The sequence below is a fragment of the Anopheles ziemanni genome, chromosome 3, assembly GCF_943734765.1.
Source record: "Anopheles ziemanni chromosome 3, idAnoZiCoDA_A2_x.2, whole genome shotgun sequence".
NCBI classification, from domain to species: Eukaryota; Metazoa; Arthropoda; class Insecta; order Diptera; family Culicidae; genus Anopheles; species Anopheles ziemanni.
The window spans coordinates 31328268-31346547 of NC_080706.1; the positions used below are offsets into that span (position 1 = coordinate 31328268).

At 44.3% G+C, this 18280-nt stretch overlaps 2 protein-coding genes across 2 annotated transcripts; one reads left to right on the forward strand and one right to left on the reverse strand.

The window, feature by feature from the left end:
* Nucleotides 1–90: 90 nt before the first annotated feature.
* On the reverse strand, nucleotides 91–1122 carry LOC131284549 (keratin, type I cytoskeletal 9-like). The gene has a single exon (XM_058313412.1). The coding sequence runs from the start codon at nucleotides 1120–1122 to the stop codon at nucleotides 91–93; it is 1032 nt and encodes a 343-aa protein (XP_058169395.1).
* A 13287-nt stretch (nucleotides 1123–14409) lies between these two features.
* On the forward strand, nucleotides 14410–17142 carry LOC131286579 (glutamate--cysteine ligase). The gene is made up of 4 exons (XM_058315555.1): nucleotides 14410–14737; nucleotides 15088–15832; nucleotides 15901–16683; nucleotides 16866–17142. The coding sequence occupies exons 1-4, from the start codon at nucleotides 14476–14478 to the stop codon at nucleotides 17032–17034; spliced, it is 1959 nt and encodes a 652-aa protein (XP_058171538.1). The 5' UTR covers nucleotides 14410–14475; the 3' UTR covers nucleotides 17035–17142.
* Nucleotides 17143–18280: the final 1138 nt, after the last annotated feature.

Below are 18280 nucleotides of genomic sequence, written 5' to 3' on the forward strand. Positions count from 1 at the left end.
TAAAATTTGAATGTAAAACAATTTTGTTTTCAATTTATTTTAGGTTTAAAACTCTTATTTAAACGTCACTAATACTACGCGTTGCTAAACTTAGTCCTTCCAAACCCAGGCTTCACTGGCGGTCTTTTTCACGGTTCCATCCTTCGATTCATCCGTGCTCAGCCGCACGCCAAATCCTTCGCCATCCTGGGACTGTCGGTGGTGGAACTGCTGATGTTGTCCACCCGTTCCCTCATGACCGTGGTGTGCTGGTGCATGGGCAGACTGAGACTGAGACTGTGCCCCGGCGTTGCTTCCAGAGCTCACCGGTGCGTGTCCATGTCCGTGACCGTGAGCCTCGTTGACGGAGTGTGATTGCGCACCAGCCGAGCTTCCCGACGCCTGGTGGCCGTGCGCCTGCTGGACGGACTGCGATTGTGCGCCGGACGAGCTGCCCGATACTCCAGCGCCATGATGACCGTGGTCGGCGGAGGTCGACTGTGATTGGGCACCGGCCGAACTACCGACGGCAGCGCCGTGTCCATGATGTCCATGCTGTTCCTGTCCAACGGAGTGTGCCTGCGCCCCGGAAGACGATCCGACCGCACCACCATGGTGTCCGTGGAGATTCTGCGAAGACGACTGTGATCCGGCCGAGCTTCCGCTAACACTGCCACCGCCGTGATGATCGTGGGCGATCGATTGTGAGCCAGCACTGCTTCCGGAACTGGACGCACCGCCATGTGCAACGGTCTGGCTGGACGAATGCGACTGCGAGCCGGTCATCTTGCCACCGTGGGAAGACGAGAACGAGCTGGAGGATGCAGAGCTAGAGGAGCTGCTGCCGATTTGGGGAAAAGGGAAGCCTCCTACTAGCCCTCCGGAATGAGACTCCGGACTCCATCCGGCCACTCCCTGTGCCGGACTCGCTAGCAATGGTGAGGAAAATGGAACAGCACCGAAACCAGGGAACCCTGGCAAAGTGGGAAAGCCCGCTCCGAAGCTGCCCGCCTGTGAAGAACTACCGGCGGAACTACCACTGACACTTCCACTACCACCATGCGCTCCGAGATCGGTCGGGTAGCCATGTGCCACGAGGGCACTGGAGGCGAATAGTAAAACACTGCACACGAGCTGCTTCATCTTCTACTGTGGGGAACAATTGTTTACAAACAACAGATACGATAGTGATAGAGCTGCCGGGTTGTCGAAAGGTCTCACGGGAATTGCAGTGTATTGTAAGACTTCTTGATGAGACGATAGTACGTTGACTAACTGGTCTAGAGTATGTTCTATGCTTATATACGTCCAGTGCTCAGCTTCGGGACGGACTGACTTACTGACCGAAAACAGCTGATAATGCCGTCCCATTACCGTGTACCCTTCGTCCGCTTTGCCTCACGTTCAATGCCACCGCAAGACCAAGGCAAGGAAATTCCCTTGCTCGGGCGTCATGAGTTCGATCTGCATGGAGACCCCCGTAGGGAAAAACCCTCCCAAACGCGATCGATGATCTACTGCCCATCTGTTTACGGTGCTCGTCTGGAGAAACTTGTTTTCACTTGGCTGACCGACGGCGAATGTCACCCGGTGGACGATGGTGCGTTGAAGCCGGGAAGGCGGGTTGTTAGAAACCGGTCCCAGCGCCAGCTAATGACCTGGACCAGTTGGGGATCGGAAGTAAGAGCGTATTGTTACTGCAGTTGTGATTTCGAAATTTTGTTGATTTCTTTGCATTCGTTTCACATGTTTCCACCGTCGAGTGCAAAGTATTGTAAATTGATTTTATTTTAATGGAAATTTGAAATATTCTTACTAAGAACAGAAAGTAATCATCTTACAGTAACTCGATGAAAAGGTTATCAGAGTAATGTTCATCTCATATACATTTTCTTTCGTATCCGACACAACATCCGGTTTAAGAACTTTAGCTTACCATGTGTGTTCATGCATTTTATTTGTCAAAAGTAGCGATATTGAATTTCACAATCAATGCCATTAAAATGAATACACCTGAGCCAAATGAGAGGGATCAGTAGAGAGAGATATTGTGTCTTTTCCTAAAAGACAACAGCTTGTTGGTGACCCGTTTGAGGTACCACTTTTACGGAGCTATCGATTTGAGATCTTCCATCACCGTAGGATACGAAAAACACCTCTGGCTGCACTACAGTAAACGTTGGCGGTTGCTCACGTTCTTGAAGTGCTAGAAAATCGAAAAAGGGACGCAATGACTAACGGTTTTGGCATATGTTAACATGTAACGAATATTGTCAATATTGTCATAGAACACACGCTTAGAGCCGTATTCTTTATAAGGTATCGCAATCAATGAGACCTGGACATTAAACTAACCTCTACCCAATCGATGGGAGTTCCAGACAGTAGCTCCATGAACCAAGTCAGCAAATACCAACAACGCGCTTAGCAGCAACAAAAAGTACTGTTTTAATTGCATTTTGAGAACAAAACCTGCGGTTCTCTGAAACGGTTCGTTTGATGTTACGATCGTTCGAAGTAGAAACGACACTAAAGTCTCTGAAGAATGACATCCTTGATGCTGTGATGGTGTCTGCGTTTTTTTATGAATATTTAACACAAAAAACAAATACAGCAGAAGTGGGGGTATTCTTTATTAACTCGCGGAAGGCAGATGTCCACCTTCTTCGAGAATTCTTGTCCACCCGCGGGTATATATCCAGCAAAGCAAATACGTGCTACGAACTTGAAGCAATATAACCTGTTCTTTGGTACCATGTTTTCGGCTCACAATCATCATGCATGTTAGTTTATGTGACACAATTGGTTATCTAAAATGGCTTATATGTAAAAACAGCTATTATTTATATATAGATTGTTTATTTTTTATATAGACAACGAGGTAGGAATCTCAACCATTTTTGAAGTCAAATATCATGTTTGTTTTCTGCAAAATAGCAAAATTGTATTTGTTTATTCTTTGCTCAAATGTAATAATAGGTCAGTTCTAAGAATTGTTGAATATAGAATACAACGCTGTAATGTAAACATGCGACGGAGGCCGTAGCGACGGAGGCTGTAGTGTCAAAAGGATAGTGGAATAAAATATCCTTCTTCTTGTCACAACCATCATCCAGTGAGCACGTTTTTCTTTCAACTACGCTCTGCTACGAGAACATTCAACAGGTTATCGGCCCAGCTCAATTACGTGAAAAAAAAAAAAAAAGTGTAATAATGGCAGAAAAACTAGTGTCGTTCTATAAATTGAATGGAGCAAATTATGAAAACTGGAGTTTTCGGATGCGGCTGCTGCTCGTAAAGGAAGGATGTTGGAACGTAGTGCATGAAGCGAAGCCGGAACCTTCCACACCAGTCTGGATGAAGCAAGATGAGCTGGCCATGGCTCACATTGGGCTCGCTGTGGAAGACAGCCAACTTGTGCACATAAGGAAAGCAGGTTCATCGGCGGAAGCATGGAAAGCATTGGAGGCGTTCTATGTGAAAAGGACGATGACCACTAAAGTGTCGGTTATGCGGAAAATATGCAGCACACGTTTGGAAAAGGGCGGCGATATGGAAAATCACATCAACAAGCTATCGGAACTGTTCGAGAAGCTTAATGATTTATCACCGGAAAAAGTGCTAGACGATCAGTGGATTATCGCTATCTTATTCAGTAGTTTACCGGAAGAGTATGACGTACTCGTAACTGCTTTAGAAGCAAGGCCGGATGAAGATTTAACACTGAATTTAGTGAAAGGAAAATTACTGGACGAATGGCAAAAACGAAAGAATCGAAGTGATAGTGATTGTACAGAAGCCATTTTGCAAGTAGGCTCAAAACAAAATGGTCGCGTTTTCAAATGTTTCTTTTGTAAGCAACCGGGTCATCAAAAGGTCAACTGCTTAAAGTATAAAAGATGGAAGGATAAAAACGAGGTTAAACAAAATGTTAACACAGTTTTGCAAGACAAAGAGCGAAAAGATTCAAGGCACTGGGCGTTCACAACAAAAGATTACTCATCATCGTTCAATAAGTGGATATTGGATTCTGGTGCTACGTGTCATATTTCGAATGATCGTAATTTTTTCGAAACACTTAATGAAACCATAAGAGAAGATGTATGGGTAGCCAACGGCATGAAAACTTGCTCGAAAGGTAAAGGATCAGGAACATTGTTAGTTAAGGATGGTAAAGGAAATCGTCATTCCGTAATCCTAAAGGAAGTACTATTTGTGCCTGATATAAAGTCAAATTTGCTATCAGTGAAGCGTCTTGTACAAAACGGATACACTATTACTTTCAACGGATCAGGAGCACAAATTCATCGGGATGGATTTGTTGGTGCTGTTGCAACACTTTGTGAAAATCAGTTCATTATGAAGCTAAGCGCGGAAAATACAGTTGCATTAGTTACATCCGATGCAGAATGTGTTCATGCATGGCATCGTCGGCTAGGACATAGAGATTGTAGCGTTATACCCAAATTAGCAGATTTAGCAACTGGAATCACTCTTAAAGGTTGTAAATGTTCATTCACCTGTGAGGTTTGCTTAAGAGGAAAAATGCAAAGAAGCTCATTTCCAAAAGTGTCTGAGCATAAGAGTGTGAGTGTATTAGAGTTGGTCCATACGGACATTTGCGGACCGATGCGAACTGCTACTATAGGAGGTAGAAAATACATGCTCACATTCATAGATGATTACAGCAGATATACAGTTATCTATTTGCTACATGAAAAATCGGAAGCGTTGCATAAACTAAAGGAGTACGTTGAAATGGTAAAGACGCAGTTTGGAAGGAAACCAAAAGCATTGCGTTCAGATCGTGGAGGTGAATACACAGGAAAAAGCTTTAAAGAATTTCTAGCACAAAATGGCATTGCGCAACAGTTAACAGCTCCGTATTCTCCTGAACAAAATGGAGTAGCTGAAAGGAAAAATCGGTCTTTAGTTGAAATGGCCAGGTGTATGCTGATTGATGCCGGTATGGATGATAGTTACTGGGGCGAAAGTGTAAATACCGCGAATTACTTACAAAATCGCTTACCATCCAGGGCAATCGAGGACACCCCATACTTTAGATGGTTTGGTCGGAAGCCAAGTTTAGGACACATAAGACCGTTTGGAACAAAAGTATACTGTCACGTTCCAAGGGTTCGTAGGAGCAAACTAAATGAGAAAGCAAAAATGCTGAGGCTAATAGGATACAGTGAGGAGTCTAAAGCATATAGACTGATAGACAATAGTTCTGGAAAGATCACTGTTAGCCGTGATGTAAAATTTGTTGAATCTGAGAAATCTCAATCGCCTGAATTCGAACATGAAGAGACAGAAGGTCATGAAATTGTTATATCGTTATTTAGTAATCCTAATGACACTGTAGAACAATCACATACAGACAGCAATGTTGAGAATGATGAAACTATAGAAACTGACAGTGAAAGTGAATACGATAGTGCGTCAGATAGTCAAAACACGTATGTACGGCGATCTTCAAGGGTGACACGCGGGCAGCTCCCGAACAGATACTTGTGTCTAGCTGAGTCAAATGATGAGGAACCCAAAAGCCTTAAAGAAGCGCTGGAAAGCGGAAGTAAGGAAAAATGGCAGGGGGCGATGATAGAGGAGCTCGATTCATTGCAAGATAATGATACCTGGGATTTGGTTGATCTACCGGGTGACAGACGCCCGATCGGTTGCAAATGGGTGTATAAATTGAAAAGAGATCAGAATGGAAAGATTTCAAGATTTAAAGCACGATTGGTAGGATACAACGGATACAACCAGCGCTACGGAAAAGATTATGATGAGGTATTCGCACCAGTTGTGAGGCAAACAACATTTAGAACTCTATTATCAGTAGCAGCGAAACAGAAAATGATTGTGAAACAATACGATGTGAAAACAGCATTTCTCAACGGCAACCTTAAGGAGGAGATATATATGAAACAACCTCCTGGTTTTGTCGTGAAAGGTCAGGAAGGTAAGGTATGCCGTTTAAAGAAAAACATTTACGGTTTGAAGCAAGCTGCCAGGGTATGGAACGAGAGATTAAATGAAATCCTGGAGAAAGACGGATTCAAAAGTTGCGACTCCGATCCTTGTTTATACAAAAAGATATCTAATGGAAAACACTGCTACGTGCTGGTATACGTTGACGACTTAATCGTTGCTAGTGAGGATATAAAAACTTGCGATGTTTTGGCTGAAGTACTTTCGAAATCGCTTGATATAAGTAGCATGGGTGATATACGGTACTATTTAGGAATTGAAGTAGAGCGTGATAAAGCTGGAGACTTTTACATTCTTCAAGAAAAGTACATCAAAGAGGTCATAAATTCATGCGGGCTTGATGAAGCAAAAGTATCACCAATTCCATTGGATACAGGCTACGGAAAACACTTAGCAAAAGAAGAATATCTTCCAGATAATAAGCAGTATCAAAAGCTAGTAGGACAACTACTTTATATTGCTATCAATACTAGACCAGATATATCGGCTTCGGTGTCAATCCTTAGCCAAAAGGTCACGAAACCTTCGATGAATGATTGGAATGAGCTGAAAAGAATAGTTAGGTACCTCAAAGGAACTATTAATCTTAAGTTGCGGCTTTCAAATTGCAATGCAGAAACTGAACTCTGCGGATACGCCGATGCTAACTGGGCTGAATGTAGAATAGATCGAAAATCGAACAGTGGCTACCTATTCAAGTTTTGTGGTGGTACTGTATCTTGGAGTTGCAGAAAACAGACATGTGTTGCATTATCTACTGCCGAAGCAGAGTATATTGCGCTATCCGATGCAGGGCAAGAGGCAATTTGGCTAATGAGATTATTGAAAGATCTAGGCCAAACTAATGTGAAAGCTATCATATATGAAGACAACCAAAGTTGCCTACACATGCTAGAATCGGAGAAGTATAGCAATCGTACAAAACATATTGATACCAAGTATCATTTTGCGAAGAGTTTAAGTAAATCAGGTGAAGTCAAATTTTTGTATTGTTCGACGGAAAAGATGATTGCCGATTTACTAACTAAACCGATCTCTCGAGTGCGTATTGAGATGCTTAGGAAATTATGCGGCTTGTCAGGATAGACGTAGGGATAAATAAGAATACAGCGTTGAGGAGGAGTGTTGAATATAGAATACAACGCTGTAATGTAAACATGCGACGGAGGCCGTAGCGACGGAGGCTGTAGTGTCAAAAGGATAGTGGAATAAAATATCCTTCTTCTTGTCACAACCATCATCCAGTGAGCACGTTTTTCTTTCAACTACGCTCTGCTACGAGAACATTCAACAAGAATAAGTGTATTTGATGCATTCCATTACGGTTTTTAGTTATAGAAACAAAAAAATTTGTAAAACTATATAGCCCATACTGATGCGATATCGACAAGTTATCATTAATGTCGCAATTACCGTTGAAAATTAAAATATAGCTCAAAACAAGACTAAATTTAGTTAAAACATTCCAAGGATGATAAATGCTGTCTGTGATTAATATTTTAAATTATTTAACATAGCGGCAAAGCTAGCGTACAAGATTTAGTACATTTGTACGCAATATTGTACATGTTTGTTGTCGGTCGTATATCTTGGTTGCAGGAACCTCACTGGAACACTGTCACGTTGACATTATTTTGACTAGTGATGGGGAAAAGTGGAAATTAAAATATCAAATTAAACATTTAATCTCACTTATTTAACAACGGTAAAAGTAAATAACAGTTTCTAAATTATTTTAAAGATTATTAAAACCATAAAACACATAAAATAAGAATTTTTTATGAGAGCCAAAATAGAAACAAACTGGGCCAAAATAGCAATAAAAAGTGTGTTCGGAAATTGATAATTTTTCAGTGAAAACATAAAATAAACTCAAAAATATGAATTTTAGTGCATGCTTAGATAGCTACTGGGGGTGCCCATGGCGCAGCGGTAGCGCGAGGAAACACCACACCACAGGTGTGGGATCGAATCTCGAGTCTGGCACCCTCCGGTATTACGAACGGCTGACCACCGATCTATAATATACCGTCTTTTGGTCACACAAACTCTCTTCCGAGGGAGGCCTTGTCCCACTAGGGGATGTCGCATTTGATAGCCTACCGCATGGCTTGCTGCTGGCTAAACTCGAACGGATGGGGTTGAGGGGGCCTCTTTACTCCTGGATCAGATCGTTCCTTAGCGGACGATCTTACTCTGTGCGGGTGAGGGGGGTTCTCTCTGATCCGTACTTCGGTGTATCGGGTGTGCCGCAGGGTAGCATCCTCAGCCCTCTCCTGTTCTCTCTATTCCTTAATGACTGTGTCAGTGTATTGCCCCCTAACGAGCACTTACTGTATGCTGACGATGTCAAATTATTCCGCCCCATATCCTCTCCTTCCGACTTCTTACTCCTTCAAGAATCCCTCCAAGGCATCTCCGACTGGTGCTCCGCGAATGGATTGACTCTCTGTACATCTAAGTGTTGTGTCATATCCTTCAGTCGCTCCGCTGGGATGACCCACTACGACTACAGGATTAGTAGTGTTGCTTTGTCGCGGGTGTCGGTTGTCGAGGACCTAGGGGTGTGGCTTGACGCCGCCTTGTCCTTCAGTGTGCAGATTGACAGGGTGGTATCCAAGGCCAACAGTATGTTGGGGCTTATTTCTCGCATGGCATCGGAGGTGCGGGACCCGCGCAGCCTAACAGCGCTGTACTGTTGCTGGGTCAGACCGATCCTCGAGTATGCTTCCGTATGGAAGGCTTCCGGTATGGACCCCAACAGGTGTCACCGCCCTGGGAAGGTTGGAGGGGGTTCAGAGACGCTTCACGCGCCTGGCGGTGAGGCGTCTTCTCGGCTACAATGCCTCCTCCCTCCCGCCTTACGAGTCGCGGTGTCAATTGTTGGGGCTATCCACGATTCAGACTCGCCACCGGAACGCTCAGGCTATTTTCATTGCCCAACTTCTCCTACACTCCATTGACGCTCCGGATCTCCTCTCTCATATCCCTCTATATGTCCCTTCTCATAACCTTCGAGAAAGGCCTCCTCTCCTTATTCCCACGCGCCGTACGCGTTTCTCCCAGAATGATCCATTTATCGGCGCCATGTCTTCTTTCAATAGTGTTACCGGGCCGCTACACGAACCGAAAACTCCAACCGAGAACTCAAAAACCGTATAAGTTTACGTCAAAATCTTTTCGGTTCGTGTAGCCGCGTTTTGTGGTACCAATTCTGTGAGCCACGCTACACGAGCCGCAAACTCAAAAACTTTGCGGCGCAACGAGGTTTTTGTTTTTGATTTTTCAGTTAACTCAAAAATCTTCCTTCAAAGCAAACAAGATCTTATTTCAATTCACACAAAAAGTAAAAGATGGATAATCTGTTGATGAGTGAAGTATGGCTAACTACCCTATCGCGGGTCATCGAGTTGAGTACCCAAAACTTGCAACAACGCAACAGGCGTATAGGGCGGAGGCAAGAAGATGGCAACCGTTTGCTGGACAATACTGTAGCAGAGCAAGCAAATGAAACTATAATTAACTTTCTTCGCATGAAGAAGGAAGATTTTGATGTTCTCAAGTTACATAAAAAGTGGTAGAATAAAATATTTTAATCTTTATCATTAAACTTTTTTAAACTTTTAGATTTTGGAATCAGTTGGGGGGCCGGACTTTGCGAACCCCTGATCTATAGTGAATTTATAATTGATATTCTAGCTATAAAATGACAAAATATTACCGTAACTACAAAAGAAACACGTAAATTTATCACCATATGTTCATTTATTTTGTTTTTGAGATTTGTTATGTTTACATTTATTTCTTTTTCGTCTTCTTCTTCTGACGCATTTGAGTTTTCGGTTAGCTGCCAAAAACTTCTCGGGTGCAGTTTTCAGCTCACGGAGCTGAAAAGTTTTTGACGTAAACTTCTCGGTTGTTCCCCTCTTCTCGCCGAAAAGTTTTTGAGTTTTCGGGTCGTGTAGCAGGGCTCTTAGCCACCTGTTTGACTACAACGTCTCCATCCCTGCCTTTCGTTCGCGTCTTAACAACTCTCTCTTGTAATCTATCCCTCTCCTCCTCTCGTGTTCTGTCTTGTTGTAAGTTTAACTATAGATTTAAGATACTTTGTATAGCCCGCGTGGCAAACATTGTGTAAAATAAATGTAATGTAATGTAATAAATGTAATGTAATGTCGTGCCACATAAAAAAAAAAAAAAAAAAAGATAGCTACTCTACATTATCATACCCAGTTTATCGTAATATGATCGGTACAATTAATGCAACGATTTCTTTTGTAGTGACCCTTCCCTAAGTGGGTAAATAGGTATTTTTACCCTAGTTTTATTCAGAATTCGGTAAAAATGTAAAACAGGTCCTGGTCTGAATCATTGTTACTGCGTGGGCTAAATGGGTTTGTTTGAGTAGAACAACTCGGATAATCGACATTGTACTTTATTTCTTTGTAAAAAATAGGATCCAGGATTTTTTCTAGAGCCTAAATTGAAAATCGCTCAAAAAATCAATCTATGTCCAGAAATTTAAATTTTTGCTGCTATCATGTAGTTTCAGCACGAGTTCCAGCAATCTACCATCGAAAAACTTGCTGTAACTACATGACAGCTGCAAAAAAAAGGAATTTTTGTCAACCGGGTTGTCTCAAGATCGACTCGTTATGTGAGTAATTCGACTCAAATCATTGTGAGTCGATTCAAATAGTTTGGGATCAAGTCAGAATCGAATCAAATCAAGTCCCAAATGAATCAAATCTGATTTGAATACCAAACAAATCAAATCTGATTCGAATCCCATCGAATCAAATCTTTAGAATCCGTCAAATGGGATCCAAATCTTTAGAATCTGTCAAATAGGATTCGAATCTTTAGAATCCGTCTAGAGATCGAGTCTTCGAATCTTGCGAGTCCCGATTCTGCCAACACTAGTTTTGGCGAAACGCGGCCGTTGCAACAACAACAGCAGCTGATAACAATCAGTTTTGAAAACATACTTGTTTTTGTGTGAAATAGTGTCAAAAGTGCATGTTTTTAAGTTTCCGAGTTGTATTCGCCTAAACTAGTGGTTCAAAGTTATTAAAATTGTTACAGTTCACGGCAGACAATTGGTAATCTTCACCCTTAGTTGGCACTTGCTCTCTGGTCAAACTTCCATAGATGCTGAATCCATGACCGATAAAAGATTGCCGAACGACTAACCGGCCCAAATTCGTCGGAAGCAGATACATTCCGGATGGATTAAAACAAGAATTTGTACCCGCCTTACCATAGGGTGTCATAAGGATACTCAAAATACTACTTTCTCGTGTGGCAATCGAACGAGATGTCTTAACAGCTGATGCTGAGCCTTGGATCCTATTTTGGTTGCGAAATGCTATCTGATAAACGCGTTTTTCAAAGCCGATCATGTTTGTTGGGTTTTGTAAGGAATCCTAATGAAATGAACAATAATTGTTCTACAATTCACACAGAAACGTTGTAAACATAAATTAAAAGACCTGGTCAACAGTTAGACTGGTAATTTAGTGCTACACGCATGGTGCTATGCCACTACTTAGTACATAACAAACCCCAACACAAATCCCAACGAACACTTTTGAGAGCTTTAACTAAATGCTCCACCAGGTTGCGGCGTGAATGCGACGGATTTTTTTTTGTGGTTTTATGTTGGATGATGTTATCACTTCTGTGGTAAAGAAAACTATCTACCGGTGTGGTGATCAAAATCTGCAGTGACATCATCTTCCCATGATGCACCTCGACTGTGACTTGCAATTTTAATCGTTGCCATCACCAACCAGTTCCCCGGAATTATGATAACAAACCTTTCTTTCCAGAACATTTTATCTCGACGCCCATCCTATTCCAAGACGTCCATGCAATACATGCATTCGTGACGTAAGCTTCAATATGCAAACCTTTTGGTGGCGATGAGGTTTCCCATCAATTGTTGAATTTCCTGAAGCACCCTTTGGCGAAGTAGTATGTTTATGTTTTTGTTACGGGCATTGCGGAAATGATAAATATTTGTTTACGCGACCGATAATTCTAGAACCGGCATTCCGTGCCGGTCCTGAATCAGCAGTTCAAAAGCTGCAACAGTTGGTACCGATTAGTAGAATTTATATCGTGGAAACTGATTGCGTGGACGCATAAAAATTGCGATCCCCAGTGCCCTCCCCCCACCATTTTTCTCTTATTCTTCTTCTTAGAAAATTATGAAACAATCAACGAAAACTGTTCCGTCGCTAAGAATACAAGCAACCGCCGGAATCGTCATCATTCTGCCGGATTGGTTCGTCTCCCAAGACGGCGCAGGGTGTTCGGCTTGAATGGTGGGGGGTCTAACGACCTCGGGGGAGCACCACCGATATGTATGTGTGTGCTGCTCGTCTCGTCGTTTGCTTTTGGAGCAACGACAGAAAAAAACCATTACGTAGCTAAATGCTCCATCATGTTGGGGCGCGCATACGACAGATAGCGGCAACCGTCATCGACGCACCGATTCGTCGGTTAACAGCTAGAGCAGCGCGTAGCAGTTGACTAGTATTTAGGAAACCACCGTCGTGGCCGGTGGAATCGCGACCGCGTTCTCTCGAAGTTGTTTGGTTCCTTTCCTTCCCGACGCAAACCAATCAAGCAACCGGCACGTTCTTGATAATCAATTCTACTACTTACCGTGCCTGACCGCGTCTGTGTTGACGGACTTTTCAAAGAGTGAGTGATTTTTTTCGTGTCTGTTTGTGAACAAATTGCGCCATCAGCGCCGCCGTCGCGGGATATCGCGCTGGTGAAAGAAACAAAAATAAACCAAAGCAAAGCGCAAGTTGTGCAATACGCAAGGCGATACGCCTCCCGGCAAGACCGTAGGAATACTGGACCACTGCTCTGCTAGTGTTGGATTCGGCCTTCGGCTACTATGTGCCGTTTTGGTCCATAGACGGTTGCTATGCCTACCAGAACACCCGGGAAAGGGAACACAAACCATACGACTTAGTATCGTTTGACGGTTTGGGGAATGTCCCCTTGTACTTCGGAATCTACACCCGGTGGGTTATTCAGATGCCGACACGATCGATTGGCCGCTTCAGATTGACCTTGATCCGACGTTTTCCGCTCAACCGCACGATCATCGCGGTGTAACGGCTGGAAAAGAGTCGATCTTGTGACACACATTTGTCTGTACCCAAGTGCATTGCGTAACGTCGTGATTACCCGTTCGCCTTGTGGTCAAGTGCTAAAATAAGAACGAAACACTTCACACTTTATGCTTCATCATGCTGCTTATCGAAAAATTGTAGTTTTTTTTTCATTCATGCTAAATCCTCTGCTTCGCTACCGGGGGGCATCGAAGGATCGGTTTTGTTTGGCCACCCCTCGGCCCTAGAAAAATCATGAGGAGAGTAAGTTGGCAAAGAAGCGATTCATAGTCGGTCCAGTATGGATTTGCACCGTCATCCTCTCTATCGAAGAACGCGGAAAATGACGCGATGCCGGCAGAATGTAAACTCAATGGGCCGCCGTCCGTTGGTAGGCTTTCGAAGTTAACGCTGCAAAGATCGGTTGCACAATTTAGCTTGTCTATCGTCCGACCCTGACCGTACCGATTAGCATTTCAGAAACATACATACCGGATGTTGCTGCCTGAATGTTTAGGCCAGCCGCTGTTCTACACGCCAATTGGCCAAGCAGAAAATCTGGACCACGGTGAAATCTAGCCACATGGTGAATTAGAAGTCTAGACTATAAGTAAAGCCCTTTGGAATTGTGAACCATGTGCGCTCATTCAAATCAATGCAACAATTCAGATGGTGCAATATTTTACTCTTCAGTGTTACGCACCTACCGGTCTACAATATACCGATCCGATGGATACAGAAACACTCCTCGGAGATAAGCCAAATCCTTTTGATAGAAGAAGACGTCGTGCGTCAATGGAAAGATCTCTTGGGCACAGGGGACTGAGATATTTAAATTTTGGTAATGGACTTTCCAATGTAGCATTTCATACAATAACATTTAAATTTGATAAAAACAAAATTTCCGAGTGTTTCGATTCAGATTTTATCCCATAAAATATACCCGGTATTGTAATGGTTTTTCTAAATTTATTTGCTGGAGCAGACTTAAAACTTCTCTTTAAACCCAATCATAAACGATCTTCTTAAAGCGTTGCTTATTTGTATGAGCTTGAAACGATGATAAGAACAAGGGGTCACACTAATTCAAGATTGATATTTTTGAAGGAATCTCATTCATTTCGACTTATTTTTTTTTAATGTGCATAGCATTTCCAAATCCAAATGATAATCTTCTATCAATGTGTGTTTTGTAGTTGTTGATAGCTTTGTGTTTACTTCCAAGTTGTGAATGATTGTTCTTTTTTTCCTTGCAGTACTTTTACGTTCGCGCTTGGTTGTGAAAACGATTCTACACACATTCTCAAGCATCGAGCAAGATTAGTGTTGTGGACTAGTGTTCGGATCGAAGCCAACCGCCCGGAAGGAAATGGGTCTGTTGAGCGAAGGAAGCCCCCTGACGTGGGACGAAACGAAGGCGCTGGCACAGCATGTCCGCGAGCACGGTATCGAGCAATTCATCAATCTGTATGCCCGGTTGAAGGACCGGCAGGGTGACGTGCTGAAGTGGGGCGATGAGGTGGAGTACATTATCGTGCGCTTCGATGACGAGGGGCGAGCGGTACAGGTGTCGTTGCGGGCGCAGGAAATTCTGGCAAAGTTGAACGAGAAGGAAGCGGCGGATCCGCAGGGTAAGTCGGGTTCGGGTAGACGCAAACGATGATCGATGATCTTTTTTTCTCTTGTTCAATGGAATAAAAGGTCAAGGGAGGGAGGGAGAGAGGAAGATTCTAGTAGGTATGGTGACACGTGATTTACACTATCACGCTAGGAACGTGTCGTGAGTACGCGGTTGTGGTTCCGCGATACGGTTAGAAATATTCAAAGATAAAGCGGAGGATCTATTTACCGTATACTCTTGGTCCGTTGCACACTTACAATGATGGCTTGAAACGACCCCGAGAGTAATTTGTACCTTCAAGTAGCAAACATCCCATGTAGCAAACTAAACTCACCACTGTTTGTTCATTTCTTCTTTCAGGTGTGAAATCCCTCTGGCGTCCCGAGTACGGTGCTTACATGATCGAGGGGACACCCGGCAAACCGTACGGTGGCCTACTTGCCCACTTCAACGTGGTCGAGGCGAATATGCGCTACCGGCGCATGGAGGTGGCCGCGCTGTTGCCGCCCAACGAGTTCGTTATGTCGATCACCAGCTTTCCTCGGCTCGGATGTCCCGGATTCACGTTTCCACCGGCCGTTCCCACACCGGACGATGAGGCGTGTGCCGCACGATCGAACTTCTTTCCCGACGAAGCCATCTTTCCTGGTCACCCGCGGTTTAAGACGCTCACGCGCAACATTCGTCAGCGGCGGGGCGAAAAGGTGTCGATTAATTTGCCCATTTTCCCCGATCGCGACACGAAGACACCGGTCGAGGGCAGTATCGCAGCGCTGCCGAACCACGTGCACATGGACGCGATGGGTTTCGGCATGGGGTGCTGCTGTCTGCAGCTTACATTCCAGGCGTGCAACATCAGCGAAGCACGCACGTTGTACGATCAGCTGACGCCGATGTGTCCGATCATGTTAGCCCTGACGGCAGCTAGTCCGGCGTATCGCGGCTTTCTGACGGACGTGGACTGCCGCTGGAACGTCATATCGGCGTCGGTCGACTGCCGGACGAAGGAGGAACGCGGCGAGCTGCCGCTGAAGAACGATCGGTTCCGCATCTTTAAGTCTCGCTACGATTCGATCGATTCCTACCTCTCGCCGGCGGGAGATAAGTATGTGGTAGCGCACGGTGGTAAAGGAATGCTTGTAACTAAGCCATCTTCCTCTTGCTCTTTGGCAGGTACAACGATGTGCCTTTGGTGCTCGACGAAAAACTCTACAAGCGGCTGCGCGAGGGCGACATCGATCACCTGCTCGCCCAGCACATCGCCCATCTGTTCATCCGCGACTCGGTGTCGCTGTTCAGCGAAAAGGTACACCAGAACGATCGCGAGGACACGGACCACTTCGAAAACATTCAGTCGACCAACTGGCAGACGATGCGGTTCAAGCCGCCACCGCCGAACTCCCCAATCGGCTGGCGTGTCGAGTTTCGGCCCTGCGAAGCCCAGCTGACCGACTTTGAGAACGCCGCGATCGTGTGCTTCGTGGTGCTGCTGACGCGCGTCATCCTCTCGTACCAGCTCGACTTTCTTATCCCGATCAGCAAGGTGGACGAGAACATGCAAAACTCGCAGAAGCGGGGTGCCGTGCTGACCGAGCGGTTTTGGTTCAAGAAGAACATCACCGCCATCCCGACCGGCGATCGGGCGGGATCACCGCAGCAGGCGTTCCAGCCGACCTCACAACACAACGGTACAGCTGCTGAAAAGGAAGGAGTGGAGAAGGCCGAAGCGGAAGACGAGTATGAGCTGATGACGATCGATCAAATCATCAACGGCAAGGGCACGTTTCCGGGTCTGGTACCGCTGATCAACAGTTACCTCGGTTCCATGGATGTGGACGCGGACACACATTGCACGATCCAGCAGTACCTGAAGCTGATCCAGAAGCGTGCGTCCGGCGAGTTGATAACCACTGCCAGCTGGATACGGAAGGAAGTTGTCCAACATCCCGAATATAAGTAAGTATTTTTACAGACGTTCTCTCGTATATGTTTAGAACCATCTACATTAAACTAAAAATCTGTATATATTGTCTGAAAACGTACAAATTATAATAAGTTTAAACCAAAAATTTTAAACTATGTCAATGTGAATTGAAAAAAAAACTCCTAATCAAACCGTTTGTTTGCGATCTTTACAGAAACGATTCCGTACTGAACGAAGGCATCTGCTACGATCTGCTGAGAAAGGCCAAGGACATCCAGGATGGCGTGCTGGCGTGCCCGGAGTTGCTCGGCAACAACATCGCCTCCAAAACGACGGACAACATTCCGGCCGCCATCGAGAAGCATCTTACTAAGCGATGTTAGTAGCATTTACACAGTCGGACCTCCTTTAGGAGATGGAAGAGCCGTTGGTGTAGGAGCTGACTTAAGTTTATATTTTACTTTCTGTCACGGGATGTTAATTACGCCTCGTATATGACGACGATCGACCGGTGGTTGATCCCGCGCCACACCGGGACGTCGCCTGGGCTTGCACTCCCCACGGATCTCTGGGGCGATGTGCGACCCAAACAGAATGCGGGTATTTGTTATTGTACGTCAGAGCGAGCGACCGGGAGGCCTAAGGGCTGGTGATTTTGTTTTAAGTCGTGCAATGCATTTTTGGCAAAGTTTGTAGCAAGTACGGTGGTTAGGCTTGTTTGTCGCGACCGTGGAACTGCAACCGAGTGGATGATTGAGTAAGTTTTGGTTTATTCTTCTCCGAATTATCCGTTCATACTGTTGGGATAAATTGTTTAGTGTTTTCCCCTTCATCCCATCGCTACTTTGATTTTTTGATGTTCTCCTTCCTATCACGTGGGCAGGTGAATGTGGAACACACTTATTAGAGTCGACTATATAACGTAGTTTTTAGAATTGTTTGTTAAGTTTGCAGTGAGCCGATGTTTTATATTTGTTTACTTTTTTACTATGCACAATTCAGGGACACTTTCAAATTTCGTGTTTTGGCAATAGCATTCACCATCCAAGATCATGTAAAACTAACGGCTTACAAAACCAAAATTTTGAAAATGTTTAATTATAAGCAAAAGCAATTTTGAGAGTTCTTGTTCAAACTATTTTCGATGTGAATAACCAGATACGTAAGCAAAATCAGATGGTTTAAAGTTCGCAAATTCACACACGCAGACACACGCCAGATACCTGAGAAGATCATCGCACCGATCAGAGTGAATAGGACGAATCAATAGGAAAAGAGTAAGTACACTACTCGTTTGCCACATACAACGATCATACCTTGCTGCCACGGACGGACCATTCCTAACCGTGGGCCCAAGGAAGAGGGTCCGGAGGTCACATCTGTGGGAGGAATGGATGACTGACGCGAAGAAACGAAGAACAAATCCTTGGATAGCCAGCACACACACAATAGCAAGCAAACAGAACAAATCGTTATACACAAATATATGAAGTATATATACAGATTTATATTAGATTTTCAGTAAACATAAATGTTTCTGGCGAAGTACAGTTTTTTTCGTGCATGTGTGCGTGTGTGTGAGGAATGAAGCTGAGAAAATATTCAAAAAATATACTCTTTGCTTGTAAT

Bases quoted from the DNA above. Each gene is read 5' to 3' on its own strand.
- LOC131286579 (XM_058315555.1), top strand. From the start codon at position 14,476: ATGGGTCTGTTGAGCGAAGGAAGCCCCCTGACGTGGGACGAAACGAAG. The intron at 14,738-15,087 runs GTAAGTCGGGTT...TTCTTCTTTCAG, and splicing joins GGAAGCGGCGGATCCGCAGG to GTGTGAAATCCCTCTGGCGT. The intron at 15,833-15,900 runs GTATGTGGTAGC...GCTCTTTGGCAG, and splicing joins CTCTCGCCGGCGGGAGATAA to GTACAACGATGTGCCTTTGG.
- LOC131284549 (XM_058313412.1), bottom strand. From the start codon at position 1,122: ATGAAGCAGCTCGTGTGCAGTGTTTTACTATTCGCCTCCAGTGCCCTC.